At 41.6% G+C, this 12,242-nt stretch overlaps 4 protein-coding genes across 4 annotated transcripts; 2 read left to right on the forward strand and 2 right to left on the reverse strand.

The window, feature by feature from the left end:
* The first annotated feature begins 1,512 nt into the window (after window positions 1-1,512).
* LOC101309250 (formin-like protein 8-like) lies at window positions 1,513-4,050 on the forward strand. The gene is made up of 2 exons (XM_004298545.1): window positions 1,513-2,626; window positions 2,727-4,050. Exons 1-2 carry the CDS (start codon window positions 1,554-1,556, stop codon window positions 4,030-4,032), a joined length of 2,379 nt encoding a protein of 792 aa, XP_004298593.1. The 5' UTR covers window positions 1,513-1,553; the 3' UTR covers window positions 4,033-4,050.
* Window positions 4,051-4,183: 133 nt separating this feature from the next.
* Window positions 4,184-7,365, reverse strand: LOC101298117. Its single transcript, XM_004297632.1, has 8 exons — window positions 7,221-7,365; window positions 6,350-7,045; window positions 5,662-6,249; window positions 5,351-5,415; window positions 5,093-5,183; window positions 4,940-5,008; window positions 4,737-4,848; window positions 4,184-4,587 (listed from the first exon to the last, which is right to left on the reverse strand). The coding sequence occupies exons 1-8, from the start codon at window positions 7,260-7,262 to the stop codon at window positions 4,577-4,579; spliced, it is 1,674 nt and encodes a 557-aa protein (XP_004297680.1). The 5' UTR covers window positions 7,263-7,365; the 3' UTR covers window positions 4,184-4,576.
* A 1,410-nt stretch (window positions 7,366-8,775) lies between these two features.
* On the forward strand, window positions 8,776-9,705 carry LOC101309540 (germin-like protein subfamily 1 member 1-like). Its single transcript, XM_004298546.1, has one exon. It carries the CDS (start codon window positions 8,776-8,778, stop codon window positions 9,439-9,441), a length of 666 nt encoding a protein of 221 aa, XP_004298594.1. The 3' UTR covers window positions 9,442-9,705.
* A 777-nt stretch (window positions 9,706-10,482) lies between these two features.
* Window positions 10,483-12,039, reverse strand: LOC101298412 (probable galacturonosyltransferase-like 9-like). The gene has a single exon (XM_004297633.1). It carries the CDS (start codon window positions 11,928-11,930, stop codon window positions 10,749-10,751), a length of 1,182 nt encoding a protein of 393 aa, XP_004297681.1. The 5' UTR covers window positions 11,931-12,039; the 3' UTR covers window positions 10,483-10,748.
* Between the last annotated feature and the right edge of the window lie 203 nt (window positions 12,040-12,242).

Consider the following 12,242-nt stretch of genomic DNA (forward strand, 5'->3'; position numbering starts at 1 on the left):
GCTACGTTCTTTATTCATGATCATAACATAAACAATAATCTTCTTCAACTTCTTTTGTATTTTCTAAGTGAATAACAAGAAATCATAACATGAGTGAATTTTTACTTCTTACAAGGAGATGATTTTTTATTTTTGAGGTGGTACTTGTGATATTTCGGCTTGGGATGCATTTTATTTTACTTGTGTATTTTCAATTCCCGTCGGTAGCGCCTTGTAGGGATTATCGAATCAATAACATTAAGTCTTTCTCATTACTAATGGAATTGAAACGATCACTAGATTGATCAGAGGATCCTTCAGGTCATTGTCTTTCATTCATTCGTTTTCATTTCATTTAGGTAGTTTAAAATGATCAAACCATTACATTTTTATTACTTGAGAAATTCGATTCAATTAGAAATGATATCAAAATAAATACAATCACTTGTATATGAACCAAATTGAGTTGATTAATTTCGTGCTAAACCAATGGACTGATACTTAACAAGAATACCATTTATGCTATAGAGGTACTTAAAAAAATTGCTAAAACAAAATCAAGCTCCAAAAGAGAATCTTTTATGGACTTTTAAGCTCAGATGATTAATTTGACCTTACCGTTTCAATTTTACCATTAGATTTGACATTTCTTACATTCAAATTCAAACCAATTCAAACCCAAATCCATTTTTCTTAATAAAACCATTCACTCACATCACAAACTTTGGTTGGGGACAAAGCAATGACTACTGAGTCCGTGGGTTCTTCACTTCTTCATACAAAACTTGGTCTCGATCTGCAAACATTAGCAATATATCAAACAATTCGGTGATCCACTCTCCTCTATATTTCAACAAAATCAGAATCTTATAACCCAAGGCTGATGAGAAAGGTCCCCATCATCCCCACTTCGAATTAGGTCCCCGTCAACCTGTAACCAATATCCTTGCGTTTATATAATGAAACGCAGTCGTTGACAAATTAGTTCTCCTTTTTTGTACACATCTCTGTTTCAACCACCGGAATACCAATTCTTCCTTCGTCTCCAAAAATGATTACAGCTCTGCTGCCAAGTTGATGATCAGGTCCCTCTTTCTGACTTTTCCCATTTTAACCATTACGTACAAGATTGAGCATCCATGTTTTGAAGCTTTTGTGATTATATTACTAAGTTTACAACCAAACCCTAATGAAGATGAATGGGTATAAAACGCGGTCCATAATTTCTGGTTTGAAATAGTAAACTGCTCCGTCCATTTCATTTTGTTTATATAATCTCTTGGAAATTAGTGGGATATTAACTTAATCCTATATGGAAAGGTCTTGAAAGTGGTTGAATGCATGCAAGCCCGGGAAGAAGAAGAAGAAGAAGAAGAAGAAGAAATTTTGGGAAAGCAAAACTACAACAACTAACCACTATCGTTGAAGCTTTCGCAACCAAACCCCAAATGGCAGACGACAAATCCCATAGAGATCTCCTTCAACTGATCTCAACCATTCACTAAATTCCAACCACAGTTTCAGTTTCTCACACCTTCTCTTCTGACAACAGAAGAAACCAATCAACACCCTCCATGGCCGGCGCTTTACATCTCATCCTTAACCGGCCATGGCTTCCTCTTCTTCTTCTGTTTTGTATTTTCCGTTTTTGTTATGCTCAACCACAAAACATCGAGACTTTCTTTCCTTTTCCACCAGTGCCGTCCCTGGCACCAGCGCCGTCCCCGGCGCCGATCTCTCCGTATTTTCCTCCGGTGGAGTCGCCTCCACCGGAGCCGCAACCTCCTCTGCCGCTGCCGTTACCGAATAAGAAGTCCAATGACAACAGAAACATTGCAAAGGCGGCAGCGGCAACCGCAGCCAGCACACTGGTGTTGTGTGGGGTGGTGTTCTTTTTCGTGCAAAGGTGCATTGTTGCTAAGCGGAGGAGGAACAAGATAGGCGGTGGCGCTGTTATTGGTGGTGGTGGTGCTTATAACAATACTAGCTCATCACGTCGTGGTCAACCGGCTGCAGTGGTCAATCGTAATGAGTTTGAGAGGTATGATGGGAATCTCAAAGGGTTCATTGTGGACGAGGATGGTCTTGATGTGTTGTATTGGCGAAAACTTGAGGCCAAGAACTCGAAGAAGAAGAGTTTCAAGAAAGAGGCTATGCGAAACCGGGATGCAGGAGAAGAAGAAATTGATGAAGATCATAGTGGAGAAGGGACTAGCAGAGAGAATGAGCTTCCTCTGTTTCGAGGGAGGTCTTCCACGTCTAACATGGATTTAGTGCCCGAAGGAAATGAGCAGATTCGAATGGGAAGTAGTAGAATGATGGCTCCCAAGGCTGTTGAGAATCGAGAGCAAGTAGCAGAGCTGACGTTTCAGTCTTCGGGTTCTCCTCCTCCACCTCATTCTCCACCACCAACCCCACCTCCTCTGCCAATGAAAGTCCCTGCAGTGCCGCTACCGCCGCCTCCACCGCCTGTGAAGCGCCCGGGACTGCCGCCGGCTCCGCCACCGAAGCCTAAGTCAAGAAGTTTAAATGCAATGGCAAAACCAGAGCCAAAGGGGGTGAAGCTGAAGCCACTACATTGGGACAAGGTGAACACTAATCATGAACATTCCATGGTGTGGGACAAAATTGATAATGGCTCCTTCAGGTATGTATATCACACATTGATTTTACATTCTTGAACATGTGACAAAGTACATTTGAATAATCTAAAACTAATTAACAACTTTTCTTTTTGCTGCTTGCAGATTTGATGGTGACCTTATGGAAGCTCTTTTTGGAACTGTTGCAACTAATCGGAAATCTCCTGAAAGAGTAACTGGTTCATCATCGTCACAAGTTTGTATCTTAGATGAGAGGAAGTCTCAGAATTTTGCAATTGTTATAAAGTCATTGACCATTTCTATTGAAGATATTCTTGATGTGCTTAATGAGGGCAGAGGTTTAGGCGCTGAAAATCTCGAAAAGCTTGCTAGAATTGCACCAACTGAAGAGGAAATAGCCAAAATTCTTGAGTACAATGAAGACCCTGCAAGGCTTGCTGATGCTGAAAGCTTCCTCTACCACATTCTGAAAGCTGTTCCATCGGCTTTTATTCGACTCAATGCCATGCATTTCAGACAGCACTATGAGCAAGAGATTGTGCAGCTCAAGGAGTCTTTACAGACGATTGAATTGGGATGTAAGGAGCTTCGAACTAGAGGACTGTTTATGAAGCTGCTAGAAGCGATTCTCAAGGCTGGAAACCGAATGAATGCTGGAACTTCGAGAGGGAATGCTCAAGCTTTCAAGCTCAGTTCTCTTCGAAAACTATCTGATGTTCGAAGTAGTGATGGGAAGACTACTCTTCTACATTTTGTTGTGGAAGAAGTAGTGCGGTCTGAGGGAAAACGGGGTGTTTTGAACAGGAACCATAGCTTGAACCGGAGCGGCAGCCAGAGAAGTAGTAACAGCAACATGAGTTCTGAGCAGAATGTTAAATCGAAAGAGGATAGAGAAAAGGAGTACATGATGTTGGGATTGCCTGTGGTAGGAGGCATCAGTTCTGAGTTCTCTAACGTGAAGAAGGCAGCAACTATAGACTATGACAGCTTTGCAATCACTTGCTCAGCTCTCACTAAACGTGTTGTGGAAACTAGAGAACTTATACTCCAATGTGAGAAGGATGGTGGTGGAAGATTTGTTTTCGAGATGAATGATTTTCTTGAAGAAGCCGAAGAAGAGCTAAAGGAGATGACAAAAGAGCAGAATAGGGTGATGGAGTTTCTGAAGGCTACTACGGAATACTACCAAGGAGGGGCTTCAAAGGAAAAAGGATCACACCCATTTCAACTGTTTGTTGTGGTTAAAGATTTTCTAGGCATGGTTGATCAAGCATGCGTGGAAATTTCTAGAAATGTGCAGAGGAGGAAGGCAGTGACGGCAAGTCTAGAAACATCATCGTCACCGGACTCACCGCCATCAAGAAACCCCGTAAGGTTTCCAGTCTTGCCTAAAAATTTCATGTCAGGAAGCTCTAGAAGTAATTCTAGTGGATCAGACAATGATGTCTGAATTTGTTTTTATTCAATGTGTATAGATTACAGAAAGTAGGATTACCATCAGAAATTTAGCAGTGGTTTTTGATACATTTTTCTTCATATAATTCTTTGGTCTGATATCTACTTATATCAAGTGTCCAGATTTCTGCCAGCAGCTATAGATTATGTAACTATCTGGGACTAATAGTCTCACAAGCACAAATATACAAAAATGGGTACATAACATTTTCTAGCTCTGAATACTATTGGGGAAAATTAAAGGTAACTGAACCTCTGAGCTGTTTCTCATCTTGTGCAAATTATTAATATGCCCCATCTCTAGATAAGATTGATAACATAAGCAATCTGTGCTACTCATCCAGATTCCAGATATACAGATTGTGACTCATTATGACCAACAGCTAAGCAGTAGTATCTAAGCATGGACCATGCCTGAGATAGATATTCCTTCTTATGTGTCTTCATTCTTCTCTAGCTTCTTCTGAAGTTGACATGACTTCTCAGTAGATGATGATAACCTTTTGACATAAGAAATTCGATCACCAAAGTGTTTGTTCTTAGGACCCTCCTGCATATACCATAATCACAGTAAATAACCACACCAGTAACTTCAGAAATGTAGCGACTAGAATGATGGTGGTGTTGAAGGTATACATTGTATTTTGCTTCTTGCATGCTCATGTATGATAGGAACACAATTAGGATACAGTAACATACCTTTTTCTGAAGTGCTTTTCAATAACTTTTGTCCCTGATAAGAATCAGTCGTTGGTGTAGCCTTGAGCTTAAGACTCTGTCTTAGCATTTTTATCTCTGCCTCCTTTTGCTCCTGTGTCAAGAATACAGTGCTGAGAATGATATTCAAACAATTTTGGAATTCTACTTCCTTATTTTTCCTGTAACTTGATTGTGGATCATACCTTTGACTTTGGTTGGGAATGTGTTCTCTCTGCATCTCTGGCATTGGGTTTTGCCAATTTATTTGTTAACTGAAACATATTGGTAAATGACATTATAAATATATGGCTAACAGATTAGAACATGTTGAAGGTGTCAAAGGCATCGATAGGTACCTCCTTTTTCTCTGCTCTTTCTTCACTTCTCAAGCCAAAAGATGGAGCAGCCTTAGCATTTCTTTTATCATGATAACTCGTTTTGAGTGACCTATGACAACAACTAGTAGTTAATATAATCTATTAATGAAAGGAGAAAACAATGCAATATAAAGTAATTGAGACCTAAATATAATATATGCACAGATGTAATAATATTGAACTGGTAATTCCATTTATCATCAGAAAGATGTGAAATATAAGGCATTAGTGCATTACCCTCCATTGTCTTTGGGCAGAGACACAGAAGTGGAAACCTTTGGTTCTTTCGCCTTAGTAGAGGGCTGTTAATTTGATAGCATCTGATATTAGATAACGCCAATACCAACTTTTGTTTAAATAATTGAAAATTATACAGCGCACCCGGGTGCGGGGCGTCCATCTCCGCCGTCCATTTTGAAAAAGTCAAAAGTCCGCTTCAAATGGACGGCGGAGATAGACGGGTGCGCGGCGCACCCGGGTGCGCTGAATACGCTCTCTTAAATAATATTAGCAGCAAAAAACAGGGAACTGATATTAAATTGACATACCTGCTTTGGTGTTGAAGGTTTCTCTTCATTAGAGGATTTCAATTGGTTGACACTGTTTTGAAATGTCTTAAATGCTCGTTTGACAATGTCCTTGTCACCCATTTGCTCCATAATCAAAGATTTTCTAGCTGTAACCACAGTTTCTGTAGCTGAATCAGACTTTTTAGGATCCAAACTGAGTGACATGTGCAGAGATTTAGGAGGAACTTTCTTGGTTCTTTGAATAGACGGATTTGAGCTCCTACTTAAAGATGAACCATTGGCATTCGTAACTGAGAGCCGTGGTGCAGATTTTGCTCCGGTAGAAGCTGACATTGGCTTTGACACTCTAGGGGTGGTATTCTGCAGTATCTTTGACACTCTAGGGGTAGTATTCTGCGGTATCTTTGACACTCTAGGGGTGGAATTCTGTGGTGTTTTTGACACTCTAGAGGTAGAATTCTGTGGTAACTTTGACACTCTAGGGGTGGAATTCTGTGGTAACTTTGACACTCTAGGGGTTGGATTCTGAGGTGTTTTAGTCATTGGTGAAACTGATTTCTTCTTGGCCTTTGCCACAGTCATCCTCTCCTTGCTCACTGGAGTTACCTATACGATGGAAAATTGCAAAAGATACAGAACATCAGACTAAATTGTACTTATTAGCAACTAAGATTATCCAAACGTATTCAAGATTAATGTACTTCACCTTCTGAGGTCGCTTCTGAAGATCCAATCTCGCCTTTTCCTCTTTAACTTCTGGAGCATCGCCTGCATCATTGTCCAAAGTCTTTGTAAGTTCCTGTATTGTTTCTTGAGTGTCAGCAGTGATAGTTTCCACTTCTTTTACCAAAACAAGCTCCTCTGGTCTGTTCAAGTTTGGAGTCTTGGGACTAACTACTCCGCTATCAGTTTCCTCTCTCTCTCTTTCCTCAATCGATGATGTTTGACACTCTATAGTGTAAACATCCTCATCATCCTCCTTGAGATCTTCCACAGGAGTACAGCTTATCCCATTTTCTAAATTGGGCTCCTGACTATTTCCTTGAGCATTAGTTTGACTGGTAGCTATATCAATATCAATTCCATTATCCGTGCCACAACAGATCTGATCACCATTATTTTGATCATCTGACTTTAAGGGCTCATCATCATGCATTTGCTTCTCTTGTTCCAGAAGTTCCTCGGCCTTTCGAGCAGCTATCCTCTTGTAATGAGCTTCAAAATAAGCCTTTTTCTGTGCTACTGAACCAGGAGTAGCACACTTCTCAACTTCTTCCAAGTACTTATTTGGCGAAAATGCCGACCATTTCTCCCAAGATAGTGAATCATTCTCAAACCTACCAAACGAAACCGACACTTCCAGAGAAGGGTTTGACGAATCTGTACTAGCTACCTCTCCCATCTGTATAATTCACACATAAACCAAAATCCAAGACATATTCTGAATCAAGAACACAGTACAGTAACCCAAATCTAGCAATTACTTACTGAAACAATCAAAACCCAGAAAGCATAATCCTCAAAAGACAATAATAATTGCAAGAGAATTAACAAAATCTAAGGATAAAAGTGTGTACCTTATCAGCATCTTTTGGAGAACCCACTATAGATTCACCCATTATTGCTCCAAGACTTGAACTTCCAGAGCAGAACCAGTGCCTTCCTTGTCTAGTGTGGGCATATCACTCACAGTCTCACACAAATCTATTGGATCACGCACTGAAAGAAAAAAAGAAAAATCACAATGAGGACAAAAAGGAAAAGTCTTTAAAAATTGCCAAGAATAATAGAATAGAAGATACATGTGCATGTGTACTCTCCTGCTTATTTTGTATACTCTACCATTATCACTTTACCTTTTCACTGTTCTCTGGTTCTTCTGGAAACTACTTAACCCATCATCAAAGCAAGACGATCATCATGATGAAATTAAAAAGCTAGGCTTAAAGGCTTAAAGTTGCAGAAGACCCACATAATCTGATCTCTTATGATTTAGCTTTTTAGAACTACTTGATGAATTCATGATTGTAAAAACTGAAAAAGATGCATTATAGAAATGAAGAATTAAAGGGAAAGCAGAGATTAGATAGCTTTATCATAATGGTTTAAGACATTTAATAAACAAAGATATACCTACCAATAAGATTAGCATTTTTGAAAGGACCAAGCTTTTAATACATGGTGCCTGTGGATTTCTAGTTCAGTGTCTCACAGAAAGACCTTAAGTTGAAGGCAATGATCAGATTAGGCATGAAAGGAGAAGAAGCTAAGGAATGGTCCAGTTGAGAGAGGAACAGTAGAATGGAAAGACATGATAGTGAAAGATACATGTGACAGGTCCTAAGCTCCCATAATTATATGTATCTACTTGGGCTGCCTGTGGTCCCTAAGATTGAATTGGTTCAACCAAACTATCCAGAACTCCAGAAGACATTGCACAATAAAAGCAAGAGCAACGGTGACGTTTAACAACCAACTGGTGAAGTGAACACATATACCGAGCCCAAGAAGCCCGTTAATAAGAAGATCTCAAGTGTACTTGGATTTCGACTTCCATGACCATCGTCATGTAACTCATGTTGTTTCAATTGTCCAACACCTTTTGTGGACTCTAGGTTAGCACCGTAACCCGACTTTCAGTTCATCCTGCATAACTAGTTTTGCTTACTAAAAATGATCCACTAGAGCTCTCCATTCCATGATGTGTTCTTAATAGCTTGTCTTACCTATCTAATAGTGTGATGGATTGGTCCGATCATGTGACACAAGTCATTCTCTACAAGTAGTGCATCTTAGGTGATCTTTGGCAAATGATATTGTACATGTGTCTAAATACAATGGTGAAATTTTTTGACATGAACATAACATCGACATTTTGCATCTTTACTTCAACATTACTATAGCAGCCTATTTGATCTACTTGACTAGGCTTAGCTGACTTCGTTTCCTTCCTTTTCATCTTGCCTTGTGTTTTCCTCCTCTAATACTCTCTAAGCTACTCAATCACAACGCAACCCCAACTTAACATCAGGTTGGACTAAACATCACAGTCCCACATTAGCTATATATATTACTTCAGTTTTGCTTACGGCAAAACTTAACCCAACCTTCTCTGTGTATGCAAAAGGCATAATGAGAAAGAACTCTTCATTTTTCCATCTATTCCTCAGCTTGGCTCTTCTACTGGGCCAAGCCAAACCCGACCCGGATCCACTTCAAGACTACTGCATAGCAGATACCATAACCCCTGGCTCATTTTACTTCAATGGTGCACCCTGCATTAATCCAAAGCATGCACTCCCCTCCCATTTCACCACATCAGTTCTATCCAAGCCAGGAAACACAAAGGCCAACCCTTTCGGCTTCAACGTAACTCTAACCAACACGCTCAACTTACCAGGCCTCAACACCTTGGGCTTGACCATGGCCCGAGTTGACATAGCAGCCAATGGGCTTGTCCCTCCACACTTACACCCACGGGCCTCGGAGGTAACCACCTGCCTCAAGGGCCTGCTTCTTGTGGGCTTTGTGGACACATCTAACCGTGTTTTCACCCAACAATTAAGGCCTGGTGAGTCATTTGTCTTCCCAAAGTCTCTCATTCATTTTCTGTACAACTATGATTCAAGGGCTCCGGCAGTGGCATTGTCCGGTTTGAGTAGCCAGAACCCTGGTGCACAGATTGTGTCACTTGCCACATTCACTTCAAACCCTCCAATTGACAATGAGATACTGATGAAAGGTTTTCAAATTACGGATCGAGACGTTGCCAGAATCCGAAAGAACCTAGGAGGTTAATCGTGTTTCTGACTGATGACTGACTAATCAAGCACGACTTGTATATTTTATGCTCCAGAATATAGATGCCAACGGTCATATTGCTCTGTTTGTACTTGTCTATATGCAAGCCCTAGTCAACCACTATGTTCGATGTATACAAGAATTATAAATGTTCTTCCTTATTTTTGGTCTCAAGTTGTTTTCAGGAAGTGTGAAGCATGTGTACAGCTGCGCAACAAATCAGTGTACTAACCGTAAGACTAGTAACACTAATAAAATCGGAAATTCTATAGTGTCTCAGAGTACTGAAACTCTAAATAAGCGAAATGTTAGGTAAGTCCAGTTACAATGGTTCAAAGCATGTTTAGCAGACAGAAAAATAAGGGTGTTGGTTACTTTGTGTCCAAATTGTCCGGATTAAGTAGTTAATTTTTTAAAAGAAACTTTTTATACCTAATAATGATTAGAAAAAGAGCTTTTTCTGTAGTGCAACTAGCTTCCTCCAGCAAAGCCATTCCTTTAAGCAACCTCGTTATAAAAGTCCAATCATGTAAAGCTAGGGAAATTGGGTAGAAGAAAGCAAGCAATAACCTAATACGAAACAGTCCAATTATCAGAATAGAACCTTCAACTAACGATGAGCTAGCAAAATTGAATACATAGCATCATGACACTTAGAAATGGCTAGAAATTTTTTGCCAAGTCTCTCCATCCCTCTCATTATTAATATATCCTTTTGTTGACGAACATCTACAAGCACAAACAGAAATAGGAGCTTGCGCAACAGTTGAAGAACATCACATCCACCCAATAAACTACAAGTCCAAGTCGGAAAAAATATACTCCTGAGCGCTATAGAACATTCGCAATTAGTGTCGATGAAGATAACAAAGATGGGGAGGGGGCGTGTCAAGCTGTGATGCACACAAGTAAGCCTCGTGAACACTTTGAGCTGTAACATTGATACAGCACATCATTGAAATACAGTTCATCTCTCACTATCTTAGGTCACTTTCAGACATTTCAAGCACAATAAAAATATAGAACACGAAATTGAGTGAAGGAAGCAAAGAAGAGTATGATATTCTCATCCTGAGAGAAACCCCCAGATTTTACATATTCAAATCCAATTCAAAACAAAATGGTCCGAAAACCCTGAATTGAATTCAATATCCCCTTACAGCACAAAAGAAAATTCAGTAGAAAAACAAAAAAAACCCAATCAATAATCTGTACATGGATCTCTATCAAAAGAATCACTGAACAAATGTATCAAAGAAAAAAGAATCATAACAACAACAAAGTAACAACTATGATCATCATCATCATGACAGATAGCTCGAAAACCCGATCAATGTAGAAGCAGAGATGGACGAGAAAGATTGATGATACTTGGCAATGTTGTGGTGCTTGTAAAGATCATAAGGCTCCCAAACATGATCCAAAGGGCAAGCATTCTTCGACTCGAGTCGAACCCACGGCTTCCCTTTTCCGCTCCAATGAAGCAAAGAAACCGGCCCAGGATGCAGAGACCTGCAGCTCCCTCTCACATTGTCGCCGCCGAGCCCGTGCTGGTTCCACCGGTGATCTATACCCTCCACATTTCCGGCGAAGACTAGTAGAAACGGCGGCAGAGAACCCAGATCGTAGATCCTTCGCTTTCTCTGAAGCTCCATCCAGTTCTCGATCTTCTTCCGGAAGTTCCCCTCCCGCCAGCGGCGGAGGTCCATCACCATTACGCCGGTGTTGAAGTAGCAGGGCTTCCGGGTCGAGAAGACCCGGGAGAGAACCGGGTCGGACCAGAACCCGTCGGTGAAGTACTTTGTGAAGTTGGCGTGGCAATACTCCGGGGCCCCGATGACCCGCGACCCGGTTAGGGAGATGTTCCAGAGCTTGTGAATGTCGTCGACGACCAAGACGTCGGAGTCCAGGTAGATGACCCGATCCACGCACCGGCCCAATATGTCGCCCAGGTAGTTCCGGGCGTAGTTGAGCGGGTTCTCCAAGGCGACCCGGATGGAGGTCGAGATTAAGTTGATGACGGTGTCCTCCCGGAAGATGTAGACCTTGAAATTAAGGGAAGGGAAAGTGGATCGGACGAGCCGGGTCAGGACCCGGGGGCTGGCCGGGTCGAACTCCGCCGCGACGAAGTGGAAGAACACGTTTTCGGGGCAAGACGCGTGCTTGAGGACAGAATGGACGGCCGCGACGGAGCCACGTAGATACTCCGAGTCCAGCGTCATCGCGATGTGAACCAACGACGGGTCGCACGACGAGGCCATCTCGCGGTTAAACGACGTGGCGCATTCCGCCCCGTTGCGGTAGTCCGGCGCCTCCGAGAATCTCGACCATGACGCGGCGATGACGTCGTCTTTCCCGGAAGAACCGGCGGCAGAGTCGACGATGGCGCGGGTGGGGAAGGAGCGAATCCCAATGCAGAAGGGAGGGAAGAGGACGGAGAGGCTGAAGAGGAACGAAACGGCGGCGTATAGCCGGAAGGAAAGCATTGCTTTGATTTTTTCCCCTCTCTATGGTTTGAGAGAGGAAAAATCTCAAAATCAAAATCAAAATCCCAAATCGGGTTTATGGGTTTTTTTTGGACCGACCCGGGTTTGGGGTTTGGGAGAGGGAGTGAGAGAGAGGAGGGAGCACCAATGGTGGGTGGTGGTGACTCTGGAAGAGAGAGTGAGAGGGTAGAGATAGTTATTATAGGGAGGAGGAAAAAAATTGAAGAAAGAGACGGTTGTGGAGATTTTCGATGATTTTCTGTATTCTATTGTGTGAATTAAAAGAAAGAAATATTAAGGGTCAAAATCCGA

The sequence above is a fragment of the Fragaria vesca genome, linkage group LG4 (assembly GCF_000184155.1).
Source record: "Fragaria vesca subsp. vesca linkage group LG4, FraVesHawaii_1.0, whole genome shotgun sequence".
NCBI lineage: Eukaryota > Viridiplantae > Streptophyta > Magnoliopsida > Rosales > Rosaceae > Fragaria > Fragaria vesca.

Excerpts from the sequence above, each read along its gene's own strand:
- LOC101309250 (XM_004298545.1), top strand. The coding sequence starts at position 1,554 with ATGGCCGGCGCTTTACATCTCATCCTTAACCGGCCATGGCTTCCTCTT. Across the intron at positions 2,627-2,726 it reads ATTGATAATGGCTCCTTCAG|ATTTGATGGTGACCTTATGG; the intron begins GTATGTATATCA and ends TGCTGCTTGCAG.
- LOC101298412 (XM_004297633.1), bottom strand. The coding sequence starts at position 11,930 with ATGCTTTCCTTCCGGCTATACGCCGCCGTTTCGTTCCTCTTCAGCCTC.
- LOC101309540 (XM_004298546.1), top strand. The coding sequence starts at position 8,776 with ATGAGAAAGAACTCTTCATTTTTCCATCTATTCCTCAGCTTGGCTCTT.
- LOC101298117 (XM_004297632.1), bottom strand. The coding sequence starts at position 7,262 with ATGGGTGAATCTATAGTGGGTTCTCCAAAAGATGCTGATAAG. Across the intron at positions 5,416-5,661 it reads AACCTTCAACACCAAAGCAG|CCCTCTACTAAGGCGAAAGA; the intron begins GTATGTCAATTT and ends TCAAATTAACAG. Across the intron at positions 5,184-5,350 it reads CTGCCCAAAGACAATGGAGG|GTCACTCAAAACGAGTTATC; the intron begins GTAATGCACTAA and ends TTGTTGTCATAG.